The sequence below is a fragment of the Lepidochelys olivacea genome (genome assembly GCF_965140295.1).
Source record: "Lepidochelys olivacea isolate rLepOli2 genome assembly, chromosome: 10".
Taxonomy (NCBI): domain Eukaryota; kingdom Metazoa; phylum Chordata; order Testudines; family Cheloniidae; genus Lepidochelys; species Lepidochelys olivacea.
In genome coordinates this window covers 46,051,442-46,077,550 of record NC_140420.1, presented here as the reverse complement: position 1 = coordinate 46,077,550, position 26,109 = coordinate 46,051,442, and the positions used below count along the sequence as shown (strand labels likewise).

At 53.7% G+C, this 26,109-nt stretch overlaps 1 protein-coding gene across 1 annotated transcript in view; it reads left to right on the top strand.

Moving 5' to 3' along the window:
• DUOX2 (dual oxidase 2) overlaps nucleotides 1-24,095 on the top strand; it is an 86,619-nt gene extending 62,524 nt beyond the window's left edge. The window contains exons 17-38 of the mRNA XM_084640790.1: nucleotides 273-433; nucleotides 2,196-2,371; nucleotides 2,897-3,015; nucleotides 4,249-4,386; nucleotides 5,359-5,472; nucleotides 6,281-6,483; nucleotides 7,380-7,565; nucleotides 8,040-8,265; nucleotides 11,111-11,204; nucleotides 11,531-11,706; nucleotides 12,046-12,115; nucleotides 14,489-14,667; nucleotides 15,370-15,600; nucleotides 15,897-15,996; nucleotides 16,299-16,348; nucleotides 16,494-16,621; nucleotides 17,428-17,581; nucleotides 18,241-18,473; nucleotides 18,941-19,099; nucleotides 19,643-19,798; nucleotides 20,403-20,531; nucleotides 22,023-24,095. Coding sequence (XP_084496916.1) covers nucleotides 273-433; nucleotides 2,196-2,371; nucleotides 2,897-3,015; nucleotides 4,249-4,386; nucleotides 5,359-5,472; nucleotides 6,281-6,483; nucleotides 7,380-7,565; nucleotides 8,040-8,265; nucleotides 11,111-11,204; nucleotides 11,531-11,706; nucleotides 12,046-12,115; nucleotides 14,489-14,667; nucleotides 15,370-15,600; nucleotides 15,897-15,996; nucleotides 16,299-16,348; nucleotides 16,494-16,621; nucleotides 17,428-17,581; nucleotides 18,241-18,473; nucleotides 18,941-19,099; nucleotides 19,643-19,798; nucleotides 20,403-20,531; nucleotides 22,023-22,145 — 3,305 coding nt within the window. The 3' untranslated portion in view covers nucleotides 22,146-24,095. The remainder of the gene's footprint in view (nucleotides 1-272; nucleotides 434-2,195; nucleotides 2,372-2,896; nucleotides 3,016-4,248; nucleotides 4,387-5,358; nucleotides 5,473-6,280; nucleotides 6,484-7,379; nucleotides 7,566-8,039; nucleotides 8,266-11,110; nucleotides 11,205-11,530; nucleotides 11,707-12,045; nucleotides 12,116-14,488; nucleotides 14,668-15,369; nucleotides 15,601-15,896; nucleotides 15,997-16,298; nucleotides 16,349-16,493; nucleotides 16,622-17,427; nucleotides 17,582-18,240; nucleotides 18,474-18,940; nucleotides 19,100-19,642; nucleotides 19,799-20,402; nucleotides 20,532-22,022) is intronic.
• The last annotated feature ends 2,014 nt before the right edge of the window (nucleotides 24,096-26,109 follow it).

The following is a 26,109-nucleotide window of genomic DNA, read 5'->3' as shown; positions in this document are numbered from 1 at the left end:
GGAATGGAACCCAGGAGTCCTGACACTCTCCTGCGCTAACCGCAGCTGTGGCTGTGGCCAGCTGCTCTCTTTCCTGTAGCCCTTCCTAGCTAGTGTTGGGCAGCAATCTTCACTTTAAGATGAGTCCATGAGGGAAGGGGACTTGGTGAGGGGAGAGGCCAGCATGCAGGATTGTCCTCTCAGGGCCCCTGCTGTGCTGTGAGAGGAAGGGTGATCACTGGAGGTTGATTTTGCATTACCATGTCTTTAGCTCCTCTCTTTGTTCTTCCCAGATTACTGGTACGGGCCCCTGAAGTACTCTCGCACCGACTACATAGCCAGCTACATCCAGCGGGGCCGAGACCTTGGCCTGTCCACCTATACCAAGGCCCAAGAGCTCTTTGACTTACCGACTGCCACAAACTGGTCATTTTTTGCCCACGTGGATGGAAAGGTCAGAAGCACCGAGATGTCATTTAACCTCAGTGGCTTGTGTTAGCCTCAGACACCCACCGCTGGGGCCTCATCTGCACACAAAAGTCATACGGCTTTAACTGTCTTGGTGAAGTCAAGGCGCTACGACACCCTAGTGTGGACACGGTTACACTGGTCCCAAGGTGCTTCTGTTGGGATAGTTCTTCCCAAAGGTCAGGGGAGCGAGCCACAGCCCTCACTGACATAGCTACACTAGCTCAAACGCTGTGTGTAAATCAGGCCTCGGTCTGGGTTTAAAATTGGCTAGAGAGAGATACCACGTGAGGAGCTGGGTTCCTTGCTGCTGCCCTCAGAGCATCACTGGGGCCTCAGGCGTTGGTGGCTGGTGCAGCTGGCTGCCCTGCCCTGCCCTGCCCTGCCCTGCCCTGGTGACGAGCTCTGTGCTGAGCTCACTGCCTGGCGCCTGCCCACCCTCCCATATAGCTGTGTGTGCTCTACTCTTCCCTGGAGCCGCAGCTGCTCCTGGGCTGAGGTTTGGAGCAGCCTGGGGAGTTGGAGCAGTCACAGCTGTGAGCAAGGCTGATACAACTGAATCATCTACCCACCTCAGTGCGGTTCTTAGCCCCTCCCACTGGTCAGATCAGACCCTTAGCTGATGTCTGCACCATACTCAGAGATAGTCTAGCTAGCACAGCTACAGACAGCAGTGAAGACGGGATGGCTTTATCGCAGGCCAGCAACACATGTTCATACCCAGGGTCCCTGGTGGACTTGTACAGCCTGCACTGCAGCCTGCTGCGGCTTCACTGCTGGTTTTAGCCCACTAGTGAGATTCAAGCTAGTGTGGGTACCTCTGCGTGAGCTCCTGCCACCACCCCTCTGACAGCAGTGTGGACGTAGGTTTCGAGTGGTCAGTAGGAAGGGCAGAGAGTACTGGCCAGGTTCTCCCCAGTCCTCACTCCTACCTAGCTACAAGTATCATCAGCCCCCGCAGCCAGCTGCTGCAACGTCTCTCTGCCAGTGGCGAGTTGCATGCTGAGAGATCCTTAATCTGATGGCAAATAGAATAATAGAATCTCAGGGTTGGAAGGGACCTCAGGAGGTCATCTAGTCCAACCCCCTGCAGGGCCAATCCCCAGTTTTTGCCCCAGATCCCTAAATGGCCGCCTCAAGAATTTGGGTTTAGCAGGCCAATGCTCAAACCGCTGAACTATCCCTCCCCCTGATAATCAGGCCCCAGCTCCAGCGAGGATGGTACAGGAGCGTTGGAGTCTATGTGTTTTGGGGGAAAGGAGGCCAGCCACAGGGGACCTCAGTGAGGAGCTGACGGTGGAGGTGCCAGGTGGAGATTACAGACCACTAGGAGTCAGGCACAATGGGAAGCACAGGGATACTCCTGCCAATGACAGAGCAGCTAGGCTTTCCTGTGCTCTCATTGGCAGAGACCTGGGGGTTCTCTGGAGCAGCGAGCCAGGGCTCTCAGCACCTGCCCCTCCCACACCAGACGAGTCTTCACATCTCTGGGAGGGGCGAGGAGGGGCAGAGGGGATCAATTGACCTTGGTTGGTGCTTCCTTCCTTCCGTTTCAGTGGGAAGCTGTGGCACTCGTACGGGGTCACACACACAGCTGGCATTGTCACCATCCCACAGCCAGCTGGCTTTTCCATAAGACCCCAAAGGGCTAATGAATCTTCTCACGGCTTTTTGATACACTCAGCCACTAGCGCATGGGGGCACTGGGTGTAATCAGTCCTTCCTAACCCATGGGGCTTGTTCTCCAGGTCCTTCAGAATGTAGCTGCCCTATACGACAACGACATCTCCAAGCTGGAACTCCTGCCAGGGGGCATGCTGGAGAGCAACGGAGACCCCGGAGACCTCTTCAGCGCCATCATCTTCGACCAGTTTACGCGCCTGCGTGACGGGGACAGGTTTTGGTTCGAAAACACAAAGAACAGGTAAGTGTCTCTCCTGGCAGCCCATGCCAGGGGTGGTCCCTGCATTGGCCATTGTTCCCCCAGAGTACGGCCAAGATGGTGTTGTGCAATTTAACATCCTGTAATGCACTGTAACTGGCCTGAGACTGGGGCCTGGAGTCCTACAAAGTGCGAACCAATGGTGAAGCCCGAGAAGCACTTCAGGCCAATGGAGAACGAGCTCAGACTTTCATGTGGGTGAAGAAAGCCCATCCCAGCAGCTCCCTGGCAACCCATCGACAAGCTGCTGTGGAGCCTTGATCTTCAGTTCTCTTCCCCAGATCCTGAGATGATGTGGGATGGGTGTCAGAGTCTGTGGTATACAATCCTGGCACTCTCCCGGGGCTGATCTGGGGCACAGTGTAGGCTGGGAGCTCTGGGTCAGACACACTCTTGGGACTCTCCAGGTGCTGATCTGGGGAGGGCATGGGCTGGGGGGTCACACGCAGTCCTTGTGTGGGCAGGGGTCTCTGACGCCTACATGGATTCCATTTTCTCTTTCCCCAGGTTATTCACAAATGATGAAATTGAAGAGATTCGAAAGACCACATTCCATAATGTCCTTGTTAATGTCACCTATGCGGATTCGACAGATGTCCCGATGCAGGTGTTTAACTGGAATACTTGTGAGTATTTCCTTTCTGTGCTGCTGGGGTGATAACCCGGGGGAGCCAGGCTGCTATGTTCCCTTCACCTTTCCCCATGGTAGGTCTTGGGCTATACAGCCAGGTTGCACACAGCACCCTGCCCACCAGCTGAGAGGCTCCCTGCTCGGGCATCGTCCAGGTGACGCTCCCTGCATGGCTGTCCTCTAATACACCCCGCTGCGCATCTGGACCATGTGTCCATTAGCAGTTGGGTTGGGCAGCATACACTGGGCACAGGAGTTGAATGAAAAGCCACAGACCTGGCTGGAATTGCCATGGTTTCTAATAGAAGAGTGCTGCTGAGAAGGTCTGGAGGCCAAGACTGATGGAACCCCCTTGCAATGAGCAATGAGCAAAGCCAACTCTGTTCATATGGGGATGGCCCAGAGCTCACACCCTGGCATGGCCATAAGTCAGGTCGGAGCTGGTAAAGCATTCTGGGTATTGGCAGGCAGGAATTCCAGAGGTCCCAGGCCAGCACCTATGGCTAACCCAGCATCCATCGCTTTTCCTCACTTTCCATGTCATGCGCTCGTCCCCTGTTACTGGCCTTGGTCTGAAGAAAGTAGACCACAGTTTGTTTGTGAGTTGTGGCCATTAATGTCAGTGATCATTTTGCAGCTGTGTTTTTGCCCCACCCTGCCCTATAAAGTTATCCATTTACCATGCAAATTTTTTTATTGCATTCTTCCAATCGCATTGCAAGAGCTTTATTGCTTTCAGTTTAAGACACAAAAATCCTGACAACTTGTAACTGCGCCAAGAGTGATTTCCAGAATTGCAGCATGATCCTGTCATCTGATGCTAAAGCCTGGCTGAGCACCTGCTCCGTAGTGCCGATAACTCATAAGACATGGTAATTCCCTCACTGCCCATTCCCAGGTCTCATGGGAGAGTGGGCGCTGCAGAACACTATTGTACAAATGACTTCTCAAGGAATCCAGAGCAGGCCAATTCAGTTAAATGGGTGCAGCAACCAGAGGACTGGAACCCATGTAACTGACAGCAAGGATTTGGCCCCAAAAACTCTGAGCTGGAGTTAAATGTAGGGCCCAGAGCTTTTCCCCAGGACCTCCCAAGCTTTAGGGGAACCCTTCCAGACTCCAGAGAAGACCTCACGTCATCCCATAGTGAGTGTGCTCCTAGAGAGCAAAGCAAGCGTGAGCTGGGTTGGTATCATGGCACTCAGACCATCTTCTCTCTGCCTACCAGCGGATCCATGTCCTCAGCCCCAGCAGCTGACTACAGAACACCTGGCAAACTGCACACCCATGACAGTGCTGGACTATTTCGAAGGCAGCGGGGCTGGATTCGGGCTTATCCTCGTCGCCCTCTGCTGTTTTCCTTTAGGTTTGCACTGGTCTTTGCTTCCTTTGTTTATTTGCTCTTTGCTTAAATGCAGTTGTTGTGCCAAATCGCCCTGGGGGCTGAGCACCTGACTGGCATCAGTGGGAGTTGCATGCATTTAGCCACCCTTGGGAATTGGCCCACTGCAGCTCTGTGATATCCCCTGCTCTGCAAAGGCCCAGTCCTGGCTGGAGTAGAGTACCTCTGAGAGATGTTGAGCACTCTTAGCTCCCATCACAGTCACTAGGGAAGGAGGATACTCAGCAGCTTGCAGGATGATAGTTCCTGTCGCACTTCACTGAGAGTCACTTCACCGCGCCAGGGTCCCTTGTGACACTGGGGCCACGTGTAATGGGGAAATGTACCTTAGATTGTGGCTGGGTGACATTTAGGGGTGTGTGCTTGATTGGAGGTCAGATTAGACAATCTGGTGGTCTTGTCTTGATGAAGGTAGGACAAGAAGCCATGGGCATAGTCTGCAGCAGGACAGATTTTTGTTCTGGGGTAGTTAAGCTCTGGAACAGGTTGCAAGGGAGGTTGTGGAATCCCCATCCTTGGAGGTTTTAAAGAACAGGTTGGACACACAGCTGTCAGGGCTAGTCTAGGTTTACTTGGTCCTGCAGGGGGCTGGACCAAATGACCTCTCAAGGTCCTTTCCAGCCCAACACATCTATGGTTGTGTGAGTCGCTGGTCCCAGCAGCAGCAGGAACCTTTAGTGGGACATTAGCGATGCCAGAGATGGAGGCAGAGGCTCAACTGTGACTGGAACCCTTGATTAAATAAAGCCATTTGCGGTTGAAACGTGCCATAGTCGGGGAGGGGAACAATCCCACATTCCCTCCAGGCCCCAGTGGTAGGTGGGAATCATTGTAAGCCCTCGTGGGTGACCACCAGGGCTGAATTGCCAGAAGGTGGGTGGTCCTGTGTTGTTCTGTTACCTCATTTTTCCCTTTCCTGCTCATTTGCTCCCTCAGTGAGTTTATTCGTTGCCTGGATTGTCGCTACTTTCCGCAAGCGCGATTTCAAGAAGCTGCAGAGAAAAGCGAACCCCAGTGTGAGGAGAGAGGTGTCGGGCGAGGGAGTGCAGGGTAAGGCGGGGACCTTTGGCTGGCTCGGGGGGGCATGGTGGAACCCCCAGCTCGCTGGAGTTGGGTGGTTCCTCCGTAGTCCAAGTCATGCATCCACCAAACCCCCTTTGCTGTCAGTGTGGGTTACTGTCTAGGACAGCGTTGGCATGGAGCTGACACCCTTCTTCATGCAGCTCACCTTCAGTTGGGAGCTGGGAGGGAAACTCTGGTACAGGGCACTCATGTGAGGGCAGGTGGCAGCTTCTGGGGCTGGCCCTAGAGCAGGCTACCGGCATCTGATCTGGAAACTGTGGAGCTTCTCTCTAGCATTGCCCAGTTAGAGTAAAATCCCCCTCTCCCGTCTGCATGAGTGATCTCAGCTCTAACGCTCCGAGAGCCATGTGGATAGGATAAAGGAATTTTTCCCTCAGTGTTGCCTTGTGATTCAGTAGGAGATCTGGGGTTACTGAATAATATGTATCCTCTATGAAATGGAGACCTCCAGCTCTATAATGTCCTTAAAAATGGAGGCCGGTGACCTGACCCTGATCTCCCGTACGCTGGTGTAAAACAGGAGTAACTGTATTGAAGACAATGGAATTATACCAGACAGAACCAGTCCATGTGATACCAGAATTGAGCTCATTTTAGTACAGTTCGCCCTGCAATTTGGATAGACCGCTTGATCAGCAGAGGAATAAAGGGCTTCTGTTACCCACCCCAAACAGGAGTAGATATATTTGTAGGCCGCTCTCCCAGTGAAGAAAAATGTTTGTTAATACTCACATACAACCAGTCTGACCCAACTCCCTGCATTCTCTCCCGCCAGCCTTGGAGTGGCAAGGTCCCAAGACAGACAGCAATCTCATCTACCTTCAGCTTCATCCAGACAAGATTATCAAAGTGCTGGACAACCGGCGAGCCGTGCTCCGCAGCATCAGTCTGAAAAACCAACAGCAGGTGGACATGGTCCTCTCCATCAACAAAGGGAACAAAGCTTTGCTCCTGAAGATTCCCAAAGAGTATGACCTGGTATGTGGTAGGACACATGACATGTGCTTGGCGTTGCCTCTGAGCCCTCTCTCTGCCTGGCTGTGCCAGTCATAAGGAATAAATTCCCTACTCTCCACCTCCCTTGATGACGTGTTCCTGGGAGCCTAAACTAAATGTTTTGGCAGGGGTGGCTGGGTTTATTGCTGGGGTAGCCTTACACTGGAGGTTCTAGGCCAGTGGATAATAACACCAATGCTTTGTACTGATTCTGAAAAAGCCTTTTGCCCAGATCTGTGAGGTTTAATAACTCTGAATTTCTAGTAAACATGACGCTCCAAAGCATGCATGCCCTACGTATGCATGAAATAAATGTCAGGATTCTACTTAGTGCTGGTAAATCAATCAAACAGGTGGAAACTCCAGAGTCCATAGGAAGCATTTTTATCTCAAGCGGTATTTTGGATCCTATGTTTCCACTCTTTGGTTCATGCAGCATGAAACATGTTAATGGTGGCTACGCCTGCCTATCTAAATAACAACCAGAGCTCCATAGGAATGGCCCAGACGTGTCTGATGGTCTGGCCTACACAGAGGATGCTTCAGGTGGGCCCTGTAGGTTCTGATCTTTAGTTACAAGAAGCTGTAGCCTTCTCTCAAACAATGAATCTACATCATCCCCCTGGAAATAGAAGTGTCACTCATTGGGTGGGTCTTGCTGGTTGGAAGCAGGGCTCATGTGCCTAAGCACAGAGAGAACATGAGAGAGAAATAAAATGAGATCTTCAAGCAAGAGCCTGATTAGCTGTGAGTGGTATTGGGGCTGCTATTGGGGTCTTGGCATTTTAGTCTGGTTTTAACACGCTAATGGAGTGCCACTCCCAGCCCAGCCGAGAATGGCTCCAGCTCACTGGCTCATTCTTTGGGGGCTCCTCCAGGTGTTGCTTTTTAATGGCGAGGCAGAGCGAAGTGACTTTGTCCGGAAGCTGACCAACTACTTGGAGACAAATGGACTGTCTCTCAACATGTCTGACATGACGGAACGCAGCCTGCTGAAGAGGGCTGTGACCAAAGAGCAGAGGAAGCAGATCCTGGAGACTTTCTTCAGACATTTATTTGCCCAGGTATGTACCAAGCCAGCACATGGGTGTGGTGAGCACTCCGGTAAATGGAGGCCAGCTATTTATATTGATTAAACATTAGGCACTACTGCTATTATTGCACATCATAATAGGCAAACCACTCACAAGGAACAAGCTGCCAATCTGTTTGACACTAAAGAATCCCTGTTATTTACAGAAGACTGAGGAAATGGCAGTGCCGGGATATTACCATTTAATACCTGGAAGAGGCTGTTGCATGACAGCATGATGAGTACATTGTACCAGTAAATGCCCTCCAGTGTGTATTGTAATAATAATGACCATCAGATGGGAGTCATAGGAGACTTTGCCACAGCATCTGCTATTAAACCTTGGCTAAGAGTTGGGGAGAGACCACCAGTGTTTGTATGGAATGGAAGGGGTGTGGGTTAGCATGGTTCTGTTCTTTGAGTGCTGAGTATGGGACTATCCCTCAGCCTGCCTCTCTCATCGCAGGTGCTGGACATTGACAAGTCAGATGCCGGAGACCTCAACTTTGAAACGTCCTTGACAGCAAAAGAATCTCTCAAGTGTGAGCTCAGCCGAGCTGAGTTTGCAGAGTCGCTGGGGCTCAAACCCCAGTCCATGTTTGTGGAGTCCATGTTCTCTCTTGCTGACAAAGATGGCAATGGATATCTCTCCTTCCGAGAGTTCCTGGACATCTTGGTGGTCTTCATGAAAGGTGAGACTTTGTTGGAGGACTGGGAGAGAGTCACTGACTCACGTTAAGCATCTTGCCGCAGTCACAGCCCCAGCTAAACAGCTTCCTTCTTGTCCACACTCTGCTCACCAGCCATCGCAACTCAGCTGAACCTTGGCATGGTCCATCTATCAAATGAAACATAAAGCGAAGGTCCTGTCCCTGTGTAGTCACTGAAGTCCACTGGTGCCTCAGCCAAATTTCTTCAAGCTCAGAACACAAATGTGACCAAATCTCTCTCAATATGATGCGTGTAAGAAGTAGCTAACAGGTCCTGATTCAGGACAGCACGTAAGCATGTGTTTCAATTTAAATGTGTGCTCAAGTGTTGTCCTGAATAGGAATCATAGAATCATAGAATATCAGGGTTGGAAGGGACCTCAGGAGGTCATCTAGTCCAACCCCCTGCTCAAAGCAGGACCAATCCCCAATTAAATCATCCCAGCTAGGGCTTTGTCAAGCCTAATCTTAAAAACATCTAAGGAAGGAGATTCTACCACCTCCCTAGGTAACGCATTCCAGTGTTTCACCACCCTCCTAGTGAAAAAGTTTTTCCTAATATCCAACCTAAACCTCCCCCACTGCAACTTGAGACCATTACTCCTTGTCCTGTCCTCTTCTACCACTGAGAATAGTCTAGAACCATCCTCTCTGGAACCACCTCTCAGGTAGTTGAAAGCAGCTATCAAATCCCCCCTCATTCTTCTCTTCTGCAGACTAAACAATCCCAGTTCCCTCAGCCTCTCCTCATAAGTCATGTGTTCCAGACCCCTAATCATTTTTGTTGCCCTTTGCTGGACTCTCTCCAATTTATCCACATCCTTCTTGTAGTGTGGGGCCCAAAACTGGACACAGTACTCCAGATGAGGCCTCACCAATGTCAAATAGAGGGGAACGATCACGTCCCTCGATCTGCTCGCTATGCCCCTACTTATACATCCCAAAATGCCATTGGCCTTCTTGGCAACAAGGGCACACTGCTGACTCATATCCAGCTTCTCGTCCACTGTCACCCCTAGGTCCTTTTCCGCAGAACTGCTGCCTAGCCATTCGGTCCCTAGTCTGTAGCTGTGCATTGGGTTCTTCCGTCCTAAGTGCAGGACCCTGCACTTATCCTTATTGAACCTCATCAGATTTCTTTTGGCCCAATCCTCCAATTTGTCTAGGGCCCTCTGTATCCTATCCCTGCCCTCCAGCGTATCTACCACTCCTCCCAGTTTAGTATCATCCGTAAATTTGCTGAGAGTGCAATCCACACCATCCTCCGGATCATTTATGAAGATATTGAACAAAACCGGCCCCAGGACCGACCCCTGGGGCACTCCACTTGACACCGGCTGCCAACTAGACATGGAGCCATTGATCACTACCTGTTGAGCCCGACAATCTAGCCAACTTTCTACCCACCTTATAGTGCATTCATCCAGCCCATACTTCTTTAACTTGCTGACAGGAATACTGTGGGTTCAGGCACAGGATAACTGCTTTCCTAAATTGGGGTCCAAATTTCTACCCCAGTTTCATTCACGCAGAGAGTGACCTCTACCTGTGAATTAACACGAATAACTAGAACAGCATTTCTCCTTCAGCTGTTAAAGCAGAGAAGGCGATCTCTTCTCTTTGTCAGTGCTGGTGGGCAAAGTTTGGCTAGTTAGTCTCTGAATGGGTATCCTGCACTCCACCTGTCGGGAGGCCAGTGATGTGACTCTTAAAATCTCCTTTTTTCTGATGCACTAGCAGACAGGGAAAGCTACAGCAAACTCTGCAGCTGCCTTTTCAACAGGCAGTGGCAAGGGGGTATCCCATGATCACTTCATACTATCATTTTTTATACTGTCAGGCAGTTTTGGGGGGTAGCTTCCTTGGGGGAAGTTGGGTGGTGTTACATTTTACTGGGTGCATTTGGAGGCTTTATTAAGAGCTTGTCTACATGGAAAATTGACCAGAATAGCTATTGCAGAAAAGGCAGCTATTCTGGAATAACTGCCTCTGTGGACACTCGGTTCCAAAGTAAATGTGATTTTATTCCTGGCCAGGGTACCAGACTCTGCCCCAGTTTACCCCCAGGCTGGAGAGAAACACGCAACCTTAATACTTTAATTGAGAAACTGGGAGGGAATAAGGAGGTGGGATATGATAACTGACAGACTAGATAAGGTGATTGCCAGAAAATCTTTGCCTTGCACTGATTAGGAGAATAATTCACAACAAATAATTTGTTTGACAAATTGTGCCTCTTTTTCTCTTTGCAAACTGTCTGCAGACAGGTAGTGATGGTCTCAGACTTATTCATTATTCAGAATCACTGCAGATTTCCACAGCGACTCATCCTTGGTTGGGAGTTCACTAAGAAGGAGTTTGTTGGAAATATTCAAAATTTGTGCCCTGTTGATTACTTAAATAAACACAGGGGATTGTTTCTGCTCCCTGACATGACGAGTGATGTCCTTAACTAACACAAGTGTGTATTGTGACTTTCACGCTCAAATATTCCTTAAAGAATTTGCATTTGACGAACGTTTAGTTATTCAAGCTGTAAGATTTTTTTCTTCATGTCTATTCATGCTGGTAAAGCTCGCGTGACAGCATTTAGAGAAATCAAACACAGAGGAGCAGCAAATGCAGCTGAAACAAACTTGCTTACAAATTCAAAGTAACATTAGCAGTGTGCTTCTTTGCAGGAATTTCTCTAATGGAATGATGACTGTGTTACTGCAGGTCCCATAAGCCCCACCTCAGTCCTTGTAAAGTGCCTTGAGACCCTAATTTGCAAGGAACTACAGAAATAAGAAGTAATTCTTATTCCATCCATCTTCTTTCCTAACAGGGTCCCCAGAGGAGAAGTCAAAGCTGATGTTCACCATGTATGATGTTGACGGGAATGGCTTCCTCTCCAAGGAAGAGCTCATCAGGATGCTGAGGTATTCCTCCTGTCTGTGCTGCAGGATAGGTAGTTGGCATACGCCTTCTCAAAAGTGGCTGCTCATATGAGGTGTTTCAACTGCTGAGGGTCAGGTGTGAAACCCCTTGGGTCCAGTACTTGGAGCTGAGAACCCCTGGATGTATCGTGATGCTCTGAGAACCCCTGGATGTATTCTGATTCTCAGTCTCATCTGAAGTGTCTTCAGTAATGATGCTGCCACATCCCCTGCAGGGGTCTCTATAACCCCCCAGTCAGGCCTGTGTTCTTGCCCTCTGAGAGTCAGCTGATTGCTCTGCAGCCCCCAGCCTTGTCCCTTTGCTCTAGGTCCTTCATCGAGATCGCCAACAACTGCCTCTCGGGCGATCAGATGGAGCAGGTGATTGAGTCCATGTTCCAGGCGTCAGGCTTTCAGGAAAAGGAGGAGCTGACATGGGAGGATTTTCATTACATGCTGCGGGACCATGACAGCGAGCTGCGCTTCACCCAGCTCTGCATCAAAGGTCAGCGTGGTGGGGCACAAAGAGCAAAGAAAGTCCAGGTGACCTTTCTGCTGCGCTCAGCTGGGCTGGGGTGGCTGGCACTGGAGGGCAGAGTGAAGTCCTGTCTTTCCTCCAGCGTCTCTTTTCCAGCCGCAACCCACAGAGGTGCCATTCACTATAAGGTGGGGAAGTTGCCTTCTGCTGCGGAGACTCAACAAGCTGGCCCTTCTCTCAAGCAAAGCAGGCTGCCCGTCCCAGCAGAGCCCCTCCCACCCCAAGCAGAGAGCCCAGGGGCATGATTGGGGCATTCCTGGACGCGTAGTCTCCGTGTCACACCTTTGTCCTTTCTCCTCCCCACAGGAGTTCCAGATGTGTTCAGGCAAAACATGAGCAACCGCGTCTCCTTCATAAACCGGCCCAATACCAATGGGTAAGCTGTGCCCACTGGCCTGGGGCCTGCCTTTCTGTCTTCCCAACCCCTCTCCTCCCTACTAGCACGCTCGGACTCAGCCGCTGCCCCAGCAGGATGAGGGGAGAGAGGGAAGGCAAGTGGCTGCTTCTGAAGCTCCAGCGTGTGTCTGGGAGCAGGCCAGCTGCAAGCCCAGTAAGGGAGAACACGGCTCCTCCTGTCTCTCCCCATGACTCCAGCCTCGGCTGGCTGCTGAGTTCACATGGTAGCTTGTCAAGAGCCGGATTTCACATGAGATTTCTGGTATAGAACCCCCAGGCTTACACTGCATCATGGGAACGTGCAGCCTTCTGCTCTGGGGAGCCCTCTGGCTCCCCTGGCCTGGCGGGTCTGGCTCCTGACGCTGCAGTATAAGCATGCAATAACCCAACCTGCCAGGCTCCCGCTGCAGGAGAACCTGGCATGCTCTGGCCTCCCGGCACAAGAGCCCAGTGTGCCCGGCTGCTTTCCAAAGCCTCATTCCCTCACATCTGGCTCTGAGCCATGCTACGCAGATTATCCACAGAGGCATCTCTGGTTTATAAATAGTTCCTTTGGCAGCACAATCCCAACCAGGGAGAAAGCCCCAGCTCGAAACCACGGCACAGCTTGTGGAGTGCGAGAGGCCAGAGCTGGGGAAGAGGATGGGCAAGAAATGCGTATGCCCCCCCTCAATCCTTGGGCGCTAGCCTGAGCCTCTGAGCCGGCTGCCTGAGGGGTCAGGCTTTGGCTCAGGTGTTTCCTGTTTGATGCCTTTCTAATGCAGCTGTTCTCTATGGACGGTGACTTTAAAAAGGGCCCCGGAGCATTATGTGTATTATGGCTGTGCGACTTTGTATCAGATTGGCTTGGATTATAAAATAAAACACCAGTTAGGGCAGGAAGTGAAGAAGGAATCTGGATCCAGTTGAAACTTCAGGGGCCCTCTAGGGAGGAAGAAAGCAACTATCAGTTTTGGCATTCGGGTAGGATGACAGCATGGCATGAGCACCCCTGCCCTTCTCTGCATGCCACACGCAGTTACTAAGCACTGGTTTCTGATGCCCTTCCCCAGGCTGAGTAGTGCCTAACACCTGGGGTAGCCTCACTAATTTCAGTGGACCTGCACGAGGAGCCAGTGGCTGCGCTGTGGGTGTAAGGGTGTCAGAATCCGGCCCATTGAGTAGTCGCAATGCGTCCAACTCCAGTCAGGTCGGTCAGGAAAGGAGCCAGTTTGTGAGGAACGTGTCTCTTTGGCTGAGCGGGTCCAGTCGAAGTTGGGCCTGGGGTTGGGGGCAGTTCTGAGCTAGGTCAGTCCCGAGCTCCCCTGGGTAGGGGACTCCACCGCACATCATCTCCCTGCTCTCGGGGGCCTCTGCTTAGGGTAACCATATTTCCCAAAGGGAAAACGGGACAGTGCGTGGGGCTGGCCCAAGCCACTTGCCCAAGCCCTGTCCCTCCTTCCCCTGCGGGGCTGGTGTCACTGATTGCCCAAGCTCTGCCTACCTGCCTTCCCCACCCCTCGCGACACTGGGGCTGGTGTTGCTGCTTGCTGGAGCCTGCCTGCCTGTCTTCCCCACCCCTCGTGAGGCTGGGGCTGGTGTTGCTGCTTGCTCGAGCCTGCCTGCCTCTCACCCAATCCCTGTCTCTCCCCCTGCATGGGGCTGCCAAGAGCAAACTGGACAAATGCCCACTCTTGCCAAAGAAGTCTGGACGGCTGAGACAGAGCTTAAAAAAGGGACTGTTCAAATCAAAACGGGACGTATGGTCTCCCTCTGCTTGTTCACCCTAACTCTCTCCCAACGAGCGGGAGAGGGGCGAGGCCCAGACCCACAGCTGCAGTGACACCAACCGTCACCCAGGGAAGGAACATGCCCTGGAGCAACATTGGAACTCCTATGAATTTAGAGATCTGCCGTTGGAGTTCCCAGCCTTCTGCCCTGCCCTTAGTGAGGTTTCCCATTACTGTAATTAATGTCCTTTTATGGCTGTCCTTTAAAGCGTATCTATCTGCCTTTATTAAGTTGTTACGCTTATCTGATTATTAGTTGTTATAAATCCCCATATAACTCTGCCAGATGGCATCACCTGACACACATTTGCACCATTTTACTACTCTCATTCATTGGCTGTATCACAGGAGCGAGCGGAAATGCCAGCCCAGCCAACGTACTAGCTGCTGCTCAGACACGTAGTGAAAGAATCTTTGCCCCAAGGAGCCTGCGCACTGAGTGGCATTCAGGAACTGCATGGTCCCTGTGGTTATGTGACTGATCTAACCCCTGCTCGCTCGCAGTCCACTGGAGTTTTGCCCTCCACTCTGGTGGGAAGAGTGCTGCGTTTGTTTAACCGTGAGCTGACGACTATTCTTTTTAGGGCAACACCTCCCCAGCCACATTTATACACCGAGGCCCAAAGGACAAAATACCAGCGGAGCAAAGTTCACCAGAAGATCCAGCAGTTCAAGCGTTTCATTGAGAATTACCGGCGCCACATTGCCTGCGTGGTTCTGTTCTCCGCCATCACTGCCGGCGTGTTTGCGGAGAGAGCATATTGTGAGTGGCCAGCTAGCATAGAGCGTCCCCTGCTGACGGGGCAGCTCAGAGCGCCACCATCCAGGGAGGAGAGAAGCAGGAATGTGCGCTTCTGGGGGGTGCGCCAGGAGCAGGGCCCTGTGTGCTAGGCCAGCCTGATGGTGGGGGGGGTGATGGGCTGGGACAGTGAGGGGAGTCCATGAATCAGTTACACACATTGACATCAGAACGACAAGGAGAATGGAGGTCCCCAGCCAGACTCTAATGAAACTTGTCCCTGTTGTCCGCAGTGCAAAGGGGTGTGCCTCTGGCCATAAGTGGCCAGCGTGGCATTCTTTCCCCTGGCATAAAGCTAGCAAGGCTAGTTCCTGTACCTGTGCATGGCAGAGCCCTCCTCCACTATGCCAGTCCCCCCCTGGCATGACGTTCCACTGGTATCCCATAAAGCAGGGGTGTAAGTTCAGACAGGCCCCTAGGCTGCTCTACATCATGGGAGGGCTGAGAATGGAGCTGTCACAGACTGGCCCTCGGAATCAGAGAGCCATAACCAGTCTCCCGCTAGCCCACCCCTGCATTCCACCATGACCTGCTGCCTTTACCTTTGGAGAAATGAGCTGGTTTGTCGCCCCTCTATTAAGGAGACACAGAAAGGGAGCAAGCTTCTCCCCCGCACTCTCTTGTGCTCGCCCTGTGTGTAACCCCCCTGCCCTGCTTTGTCCGCAGACTATGCATTTGCATCGCCAGCAACAGGAATTGCTGACACCACCTACGTGGGCATTGTCATCTCCCGGGGGGCGGCAGCCAGCATCTCCTTCATGTACTCCTACATCCTGCTCACCATGTGCCGCAACCTCATCACCTTCCTGCGCGAAACCTTCCTCAACCGCTACATCCCCTTCGACGCCGCCGTGGACTTCCATCGCTGGCTTGCTATGGCGGCCCTGATCTTTTCAAGTGAGTTGGCTACATGGTGGGGGGATCCCCCTGGCCCTGATACTGACAGAGAATGGGGCATCCCCCAAAGCCAGCCGCTCTACATCCTGCACAGCCAAAGTCAGACGTGGGCCATGCCATTCAGGACTGACCTGCCCCCCTAGACACAGACAGAGATACCCGGGCAAAAATTGGGGTCCCCTCTGTATTGCAAAGCACTCATTGGTTGCCTAGCTCCATCCGTGTGTTTGGGTCTCTCGAGCACAGCTATATGACGGTGCTTGACCATGTATTTGCTCTGTCTCTGTGTCCTGAAGTTCTCCACACCGGGGGCCATGTAGTGAATGTCTATATCTTCTCGGTCAGCCCACTCAGCATCCTGTCCTGCCTCTTCTCCAACGTCTTCATGGATGATGGGTGAGTGTGTTTTGGAGGCCCTGCCCTGGGCAAAGCACAACTGTTTGAGGAGCAGCTAGGTAAGACCACAGATGGAGGACAGTGCCATGCAGAGGGCTGGGCTAGATGGCTTGAGAGATCTCATCCAACCTGCCTGGGAAGTGATCTCCTTGGGGAAACTGCAGTCTGTGGGTGGCCACCATCCCCAAAGGGCAATGTCAGAGGCCATTTGTGGAGTGGAAACCAAAGTGGGCATTTGGTTTGTTCTGTGGAGAAGTCTGTGATCTGATGACAGAGGGTTAGGTCATCTCTTTCCTCTCTAGGTCACAGATGCCCCAGAAGTACTACTGGTGGTTCTTCGAGACCGTCCCAGGTAAGGGTGACCATCTGTGCATGCCAGGCGTTCTGTGAGGGGGGGTCTGCATAGCTCCCCCACCCACCGCCCCGGCGGTTCCAAGCTTGGCACAGGCTATTCTGATGACCCCTTGCCCCTCATTCTTCAACCCTCTTTCTGGCAGGCATGACCGGGGTGCTGCTGCTGGTGATTCTGGCGGTGATGTACGTGTTCGCCTCCCATCACTTTCGGCGCATCAGCTTCCGGGGGTTCTGGATCACGCACCACCTCTACGTGCTGCTCTACATCATGGTACGTGGATCGGAGTCCTGCGGCCCAGCTTCACTCTTGCGCTCTGGCTATTGGGCACGAGGCCTGTTTTGTACCTGGTGCAGAGTGTTCCTTACAGCTGTTAGCAAGGAGCTGGAGGGACATACAGGGAGTGGATGGGCTTCCCAACCAGTCTTTCACCTCCCATGGGGGTGAGCACAGTGTGCAAACCTAGACTCAATAGGTGGGAGTTACTATTTGTCCTCCACTCACACAGGTCCAGAGCTGGGCGGCGGAAGGGGCTGCTAAGCAGAGGGGAGGCGAATGTTTTGCAGACTTGGAAGAATGAATGTTACTGGTAGCATAGAGAATATGCGTCAGTACAGAAGAGACGGGTGCAAATCCACTCAGCACCCAGAGCTTGAAGCATGGCACTGTGAGCCACCAAGCTGCCTGGTTAGAAAGCACGTGCAGGTGCTGGAACCTGGCTCACAGAGAGAGTGCACATGTGGCAGGCTGTGGGTCCTAGTGGGTAGAGCATGGGCCTGGGGCTTAGGAGACCTGGGTTCTAGTCTGCACTCAATCACTGGCCTGCTGGGTGAGCTTTGGCAAGTCACCTCCCTGCTCAGTTCCTCAGTTTCCCCATCTGTAGAATGGGGATGCAAAGAAGTAGGGATTATTATTGTCATAGCTAACAGCTGCTCAGGGCTCCTCTGACCTAGCCTGCCTGACCTAGCCTTACTGCCCACTGGGTAGCTCTGTCATTGCGCTCCTCCATTTGGGGCACGTTAACACCTGAGCGGTTTCCTGCACTGCAGTCATGGGTGTGTTTGGCGCTGTGTTCCCAGGTCATTATCCATGGCAGCTACGGCCTGGTCCAGCAGCCCCGCTTCCACATCTATTTCATCATCCCAGCTCTCATCTATGGGGCAGATAAGCTGGTCAGCCTGAGCAGGAAGAAGGTGGAGATGAGTGTGCTGAAAGCTGAGCTCCTCCCTTCAGGTACAGTGGGGGCGGCTCCTCGGGGGGTGTTAGCGTGTCAGGCAGTCTGCATGACCCTCCGCAGGCCTGCGGGGTATATCCAGCTTTCGCAGAGATCTGGAGCCTCGGAGCTCTCAGTGTCCCTGGTTAGCTATCTCCGGCTGGCAGGGGCAGGCCTGTGCTGCCTTGAACCAGGAGGCACATGGGTACATCCCTGCTGAAGTCTGTCGATGGCCGTCAGCCATGGCAGTGGCGCTGGAATGTACGTCCCCATGCTGCTGCTGTTGGAGACCAAACCATGCCCAGCAACAGGAGCAGACACAGGCTCACAAGGCTGCCAGGAGCCTTCCTCTGGCGTCACCCTCCAGGCAGCCTGCTCAGCTGCCCTGCCCCTGAGGGCGAAGCTCTTCTCTGCTGGGAGCACCACACCACTTTTCACCACCACCCAGCCGGACTCTCCCTGCACCCAATCTCAGCCCTCCCCTGCCGTCCTGCTCCCACCCGGGGCCTGGCAGCATGGTGAGCGTTGGAGCCTCTGTTCTGTGCATGTGCAGCTCCCACCCAGGAAGGAGCCATGTGCAGCACCCCCGGCATGGCTCAGATCAGGGGGAAGCTGATTTTACAGAGCAGGAGCTGTTATCTTAAGAAAGGTGCTAAGAAAACCTTTGCCCTTCTCTTAGGCGTTACTTATCTCAAGTTCCAGCGGCCGCAGGATTTTGACTACAAGTCTGGGCAGTGGGTGCGAATTGCCTGCCTGTCCCTAGGGACAAATGAATACCACCCATTCACCCTGACCTCTGCACCCCACGAGGACGCGCTGAGCCTGCATATCCGAGCTGCAGGGCCCTGGACCACCCGGTTGCGGGAGCTGTACTCCCCGGAGATTGTGGCTGAAATCGGCAGATATCCCAAGGTACAGCCGGGCGTTTCCTCCCCTATGAGTCTGGGGATGGGTGAAAAAGCCAGATCTCTGGAGAGTGGAGTCCTCCGAGCATGACAACGCCAGCACCCGGGCATCAGCAGAGTGAGCTGTGTGTAGCATGGGGGGAGCTCAGGCTCCGAGATCTAAGCTTCTGGCTTAGCGCAGCTAGATTCTTTGGAGCCACCAGTCCCACTCCTGGATGGGCTGACTCAGTCCTTCATCCTACCCCGGCTGGTGCACTGGTTTCTATTGCCACTGGCTGCATGTGGGATGGTCCAAGGAAATATAGCTGTCCTGGCTCCTGTCTGCCCCAAGGGGGTGTCAGAGATCTCTGAGCACTGCTTGTAAAATGTCCTCTGCCCCCATCCTGGGGCGCTCTGCGCTGTGCTAGCTGGGGTCTGCTCCCTGAGACAGCAGCGCGGGCAGGGCAGCGTTGCTCACTACCGGCTCCTTCCCAGCTCTATCTGGACGGGCCGTTCGGCGAGGGCCACCAGGAGTGGAACAAGTTTGAAGTCTCTGTGCTGGTGGGAGGAGGCATCGGGGTAACTCCCTTCGCCTCCATTCTCAAAGACCTGGTCTTCAAGTCCTCGGTCAGCTCCAAGATGCCGTGCAAGAAGGTGAGAGCCCACAGAGTGCGAGGGACTCCCTGGGCCCCTCCTCTCGCTGCCCTGGTGATGTGGGAGGAACGTCTGACAACAGTCCTGCAGCACTCAGGAGAGAGCGGGCAGCGAGGCCAAGCGGTAGGGCTTAGCCTGTCTGCTCCAGGTCACTCTGAGGTCTCAGCACTGTCCTCCCCTTGCTCTCCGTCTCAGATAGCTGCAGCGCGATGCTGTTGTCAGAGCCTGTCCCCTGGCCCTGCGCATGTCTCTGGGACCCAACCCATTCCCTCAGAGGCTCTGAAATGCTCATTGACGCAGCACCATGAGTTTTGCCCAGCACTCTCAGTGCGCCCCCTCTGGGCTGCCACCTATCGCCTCCCTTAGTGCAGAGATTTTACTTTTCATGGCTGATCCTGGTGGGGCTGGCGGTGGAGGGTCCCCAGGATGGGGCCAGCTGAGGGGACCTGGGGAGTGGGGGCTGGCTGCAGGGGATCCCCCGGAGCAGGGGCTGGCTTGGGGTTGCGAGGGCCTTGCCAGTGACCCGCTTTCTTGTGCTCTCAGATCTATTTCATCTGGGTGACACGGACTCAGCGGCAGTTCGAGTGGCTGGCTGACATCATCCGCGAGGTGGAGGAGAACGACCGGCACGACCTGGTGTCTGTGCACATCTACATCACCCAGCTGGCTGAGAAGTTCGACCTGCGCACCACCATGCTGGTGAGTGCCCCGCGCCAGGGCTGCCGCTCTGTGCCAAGTGGGAGGTCCGAATACGGGAGAGGGCAGGGCCAATTTCACCTCCGCCAAGGCTGGGCTAGGGGGGCAGGACCCAACTGAGAGAGGGCATAAGGTGATTAGCCATTGCCCCAGTGCTGCTCTGGGCTACCCCCTTCCCCCACCCTGTGCTGTGTCCCTGACCCCAGTCCCTCTCTGTGGTGGGGCAGCCCCCCGTGCCATGTCCCTGGTCCCAGTGCCAGTCTGTACTGGCTCGCCCCCCATGCTGCGTCCCCGGTCCCAGTGCCGTGTTCCTGGTCCCAGTGCCACTTTGTGCTGGGCCCGTCCCCTGTGCCGTGTCCCTGGTCCCAGTGCCAGTCTGTACTGGCCCGCCCCCCGTGTCGTGTCCTTGGTCCCAGTGCCGTGTTCGTGGTCCCAGTGCCGTGTCCATGGTCCCAGTGCCGCTCTGTGCTGGGCCCGTCCCCTGTGCCGTGTCCCTGGTCCCAGTGCTGCTGCATGCTGGTTCGGCCCCCCTGGGCCATGTTAGAGCAGAGAGGCCCTGCCCTTGCCCACCTCCCCTCCCTGACCCATGGCACCTTTCTCCTTTCAGTACATCTGTGAGCGACACTTCCAGAAGGTGCTGAACCGGAGCCTGTTCACGGGGCTGCGCTCCATCACGCACTTCGGGCGGCCCCCCTTCGTGCCCTTCTTCAAGTCCCTGCAGGAGGTTCATCCCCAGGTCAGTGCCAGCCGGCCTTCGCCCCCACCGATCTCTGCCAAGCAAGGGGTGTAGGAGCTGGCAGCTGAGCAATGTGCCGGGGGGGAGCCCTGTGTGCAGCATTGGGAGCTCCCAAGGGCCTGGAGGAAACGTTCCCAAATATTCAAAGGGTGGGGCTGGGCCGCAGATTATCCTGAAGCCTTGCCAAGGGAGGGGAGAGGCATCTGCCAGACCCACTGACAGGGAAAATGACAGCCTCATGCCAGCTGGCCCGGGCTGATCCTGCCACTGGCTCATGTTCCCTCCTGACCATGTCCTGTCAGGCAGACCCCAGTCCGGGCACCAAAGGGTTACAAAAATCTCTTAGCCCTGCCGCTGCAAAGCAAGAGCCAAAAGCCTTTGGAACAGGGGCGTCGCAGCCTGGCACCCTGCCAGCGAGTCACACCCGTAATCCCCAAAGCGTCTGGGGCTGCTGGGGGGACGTGAGTTTGCACCGTGCCATGGCAGTGAAAGACCAACACGGTGGAGGGCTGTACGCGCAATGTCCTCTTGCCCTGGGGCAGAGAGCCCCAGACGCCCCCGGAGACCGTGCACACCCCATCACTGGGAAAGTACTGACAAACTCAGCCACACTCAGAGCAGAGCCACAAAAATGACCAGGGAGGGATTGATGGGTGAGGGAGGCTGACAAGAGCCAGCTCTGCAAAGGGAGACAAGCCACAGCCTGCGAACGTGGGGCGGGATGTCGGAGGCCTGACTAGAAGCAGTGGGATGAAATTAACTGACATGTCTTGTGGCTGACCGGCAGGCAAGGCAGAGGGATGTGCCAGGCTGGGGAAGCCCCATTGCTTGGGGATTGTGAAAACTAGACAAAAACAGTAGCAAAAACGGGGACAGTCCGGCTCTGAGGGGGATGGGACCTGGTACTGCCCAGTGCACTGCTGATGGGAGAGGCCATGGCTGCAGCGAGTTCTTGGCGCTGCCAGCGGCTGAAACTCCAGCTGGGGTGTTTGAGACGCTCCGGGAAAGAGGCTCGTTGTGAACAGAGAAACAAACGTGGCTTTTGTTTTCCCCATCCCGCCAGAAAGGTCAAGGCTGTTCCTAAAGGGAGGTGTCTTTGGGGGACGTTCATGCAAGGTGCAGGCCAAACTGGTACAAGTGCATTGGGCTGACGGTGGTGTAGCCTGAGGGCAGAGTCTTCCCTTAGCCACGGGTTCAGTTCTTGGACTCTCCCAGGGGCTAGAGCAACAAACCAGGGAGGGTGCTGCCGAGAGAAGGGGAGGTGTGAGATACATGGCCCCAGCATCCCGTGCACAGTGGGGGCAGAGCCACCCACCCCTCCTGCTGGTGGGAGGAAACCAGAGCTGGCACCTGAGGGCAGCAGGGTGAACTGCTCTGAGCCTCTGGCAGAACGGAGACTGCTGGTGTGACGAGCCAGGCCAGTGCAGAGGACTGACTGTGGGAGCCCCTTGCTCTCAGAGGCTCTGTTACTTGATGCCCCTGCTTCCCCAGGTGTGGAAGATTGGCGTGTTCAGCTGCGGCCCCCCGGGGATGACCAAGAACGTGGAGCAAGCCTGTCAGCAGATCAACAAACTGGACCAGACCTACTTTGTGCATCACTATGAGAACTTCTAACCTGCCCCCCACCCACAGACACACAGCCCTGCCCAAGCTTGAGTGCGGTTCCCTGGGCTACCATGGGGCCAGCTGCTATGTGAACTCAGTGCTTCCAGAGTCCTGGGAAAGGTTCCCTGCCACTTTTCAGACAGGAGCTGCTGGGTGTCCATGGCACGTCCCCCGCACAGCCTCACGGAGATGCCCTCCTGGAGCCACGCTGTCCCAGGAGCGAATCGCAAGGATGCTGGGGATCTGCACTGCACTGGCAGCAGGTTCCTGGAGCTCACTGCCCAGCAGGGAGCGGCTTTGCCTGTGATTTATGGAAACCCCAACGGCAGTGTAGCCAGCCAGGCAGCACTGCTCTTCCATCCCGTTGGGACCCACCAGGTCCTGTCACGCATGTCTTTTGTGTGCGTCTGACCTTAGGAACCGATGAACTGATTGATTGGTACTGCGTCAGTCTCTGTACTGGCATCTGGCAGCTTCGTGCTGCGTCACAGAGGCCCTGAAAAAAGGGGCTTCTGTTCCAGGGTAGCATCACTGGAATGCAGTCCTCCTGGATCTCTGCCCTACTTCCCTGTGGCCAGCTCCCCAGAACAGGGGGGTGTATGTGAGTGAGTGAGAGAGAGAGACACAACTCCGCCACTCCGCTGTGCTCCAGAGCAGTGGCAGGAATCTCACAGTGAGACACTGACATTAAGCCACCGAATTGCAAATCTTATGGAATTTAAAGTCTTCAGATAAAAGAGCCCTCAGGCGCAATTCTGCCCCACTGATTTTAATGGCGAAGTTGCCATTAACTTCACTAGGGCCAGACTTTAGCCTGCACTCAAACAACAATCTAACACAGAGAAATTGCATCTCTGTGACTCCAAGCAGCAATGCGGGCTGGGCGGGGGAGCCAGAGGGGGAGGAAGCAGAACACCTGGGAGGACCTGGGGCAATTTGTTCACTTGGGGCCCTGGACCCCCCTTTTTGAGGGTGTCACGTGGCCCTTGCCTGCCCCAGCCCAGCTCTCAGAGGAACTCAGCACCAGCATGTCCATGTCCAAGGACGGTGGCCTGCAGCAGTGTGCTGTGCTAGGGAGGGTGGAAAGAGGATCACCTTGGGGAAACCAGCAGAGCCACACCAGGGTGCTTTGGGCAGGGAGGGTGTCTGCACAACTCCAGCTGAAGGGAATCCTCAGCTAAGGGCCTTGGGAGGCTTTTCAGCCTGCAAACACCAGTACAAAGAGCACTGGGATGCTTGCAAGTAAATCCAGGATGGAGCTGGTTGCTGGGCCCCCCTGAAAGGGCTTCTGGATGGGCCTGAGCCATTGGAATAGAGTGAAAAGGGGTTCATTCCACTGGGCTGGCGTGGGATGTAAGTGGTGCCTAGAGCATGTGCTGCACCCCTACGGGGGGGAACATTCCCCCCTCTGCTAATGACTGTATCCATCCCCACAAGGCAGCCTGTTTCCTGCTCCTACGAGGGATGAATCGCCATTTGCTTTCCCATTCAAACACATTTCCACCATTTGCCCAGCTCTCACCTGCTCCCGCTAGGACACAGAGAAGTGTGGCTCCCTCGTTTGGCGTGAATTGTATTGGAGTAATTGCATGCATTAAACCAGGGCTTGCTGGCTGCTTCTGAAAGAAACTATTAATTCATTGCATTTGCTGCTGCTGCTCTGAAAGTCTGACTCATTTTTGTCTGTTCCCTTTCTGTATTTAATGGCTAAGCCCATAGCTCTTATTTTTGTTGGCATATCACCCAACAGCCCAGCGTAATTTGCTAGCTGAGTATTCATGCCTTTGAAAGAATGACAATAACGATTACTGCAAACTGTCCAAGCATTAAAATACCCTTTTTGTGAATTGTGAATGTTACGCTCCATGCCTCAGAACCAAAGCTGGGAAGTGAAATCATTAATCTCGATGAGCTGTGAATGTGTAAATTCAAATGACTGATTTTAAGGCACTTCCAAAATAAAACTGGTTAACTGCGGAATCATTCTCTTGTCTTTAGTAATTATTGGGGTTCGTTATTTGATATGTAGCAATCTCTTCTTATCGGGGGTCACCCAATGAAATTAATAGGTAGCAGGTTTAAAACAAAAGGAAGCATTTCTTCACACAACGCACAGTCAACCTGTGGAACTCTTTGCCAGAGGATGTTGTGAAGGCCAAGACTATAACAGGGTTAAAAAAAGATCTAGATAAGTTCATGGAGGATAGGTCCATCAATGGCTATTAGCCAAGATGGGCAGGGATGGTGTCCCTAGCCTCTGTTTGCCAGAAGCTGGGAATGAGTGACAGGGGATGGATCACTTGATGATTACCTATTCTGTTCATTCTCTCTGGGGCACCTGGCATTGGCCACTGTTGGTAGACAGGACACTGGGCTAGATGGACCTTTGGTCTGACCCAGTATGGCTGTTCTTATGTGCTTATCAAGAAGCTGCGTTTGTTCCCTCCGGCTTGGTCAATGCACAGGAAGCAGCCGATGGCACAGCTCCAGCATGACAGCATTGAACTCGACGATGTGAAGCTAGCAAGAACGAGTGAAGATCATGTTCTGTAATGAGCACGGGTGGTATCTGCAGGAGGGTGTTGTAATGGCCACCTCTCGGCTGACAGCAGGGATGTAGCCAGGGAACCTTCAGAGCTAAAAGCCCAAGTTTCTACGATGTGAGCTAAGGGGCCAAGGTCTGTGGGCAGGGCCGTAGCAGACTCAGCTCCTCTATGGGGGGCGGCAGAGGGGTTAGGATAATGCGGGAATCTGTACAATGTATGAAGGCGTTGGCCTGGGGGGGTGGGGGTGCTCTGTATGTATGTGTGTCGGACTGCAGACGTCACTTTGGATGGGATGGGGTCTTCCCCTCTGTTGTCCTGGTACTGCCAGGCCGGACTTAAATTCCAAGGGGCAGTGATGCAGGGTTTACAAAAGAGGGGGCATTAAATCAGGCTGGTCCTCTATTCAAATACAAATGTCCCAGACAGTTGGCCTCCAAGCAGGACCCTGGGTGTGTTGAGGAATGGCTGCCTGGCAATGAAGTTACCTGGTTAAGGTCTAGGATCATTCTCAGAGGCTGCCCTGGGAGCCACCAGGTTCTGAAAGGCTATAAAAGGACTTACAGGGGACGATTCAGTGAGATGCACAGGAGTTGTGGCAGTTGAAGGGAAGGGGGACGGACCACCAAGATCAGAGGGGGTGAATTGGGGTGGGGGGAGGCTCCATGGTTCAGAATCACAGCCATGCACTGCAGCAGGAGGACCCTGGCTGGCCCCAGACAACCCCCAAAGAATGTTCTGGAGTGGGGGGCGGAACCGGAAGCAGGATCATGGGTGTAGGGTTTATTCACACTGTGTCACTCTGGGAGTCTTGTGCGATTAAAGACAGAGCAATGGTGAGTCAGACTCTTGTGCAAAGTCAGTGTGTGTGTTTGAAGTGTTTGCACCTGCTCCTTGAAGCGATAGCCCAGCGGGCCCAGGCTGTCAGGTGGAGCGCTGGGAGTGTGGGTGTTCGAACTATCAGGGAGGGAGGCTGAGTGCTGGTGCCAGCAGGGACTTGGCCATGGGGTTGCAACTTTCAGGAGAGGGTGATAGAAGAGCTGCACCCCAAGAGTGTGATCAGAGGCCCTAAGCTTTTCAGGCTTAAAACACCCAGGCCCCAGAGTCTGGTGAGTAGCCAAGAAGCGGGCTTGACTGGGGCTGTGACAGGGGCACATGTCCCAGGGGCCAGTGTATATTAGCACCCGTCACAAGGCTCCAACAACTCAAACTGAAATGAGCCTGGCCCTGGCAGGCCAGGGACTAACAAAATGTAGTCAGTGGTTTTAGTTTATTATTCATTTACGATTAACATAGAATCATTTGATCATAGGACTGGAAGGGACCTTGAGAGGTCGTCTAGTCCAGTCCCCAGCACTCATGGCAGGACTAAGTATTATCGAGACCATCCCTGAGAGGTGTTTATCTAACCTGCTCTTAAAAATCTCCAA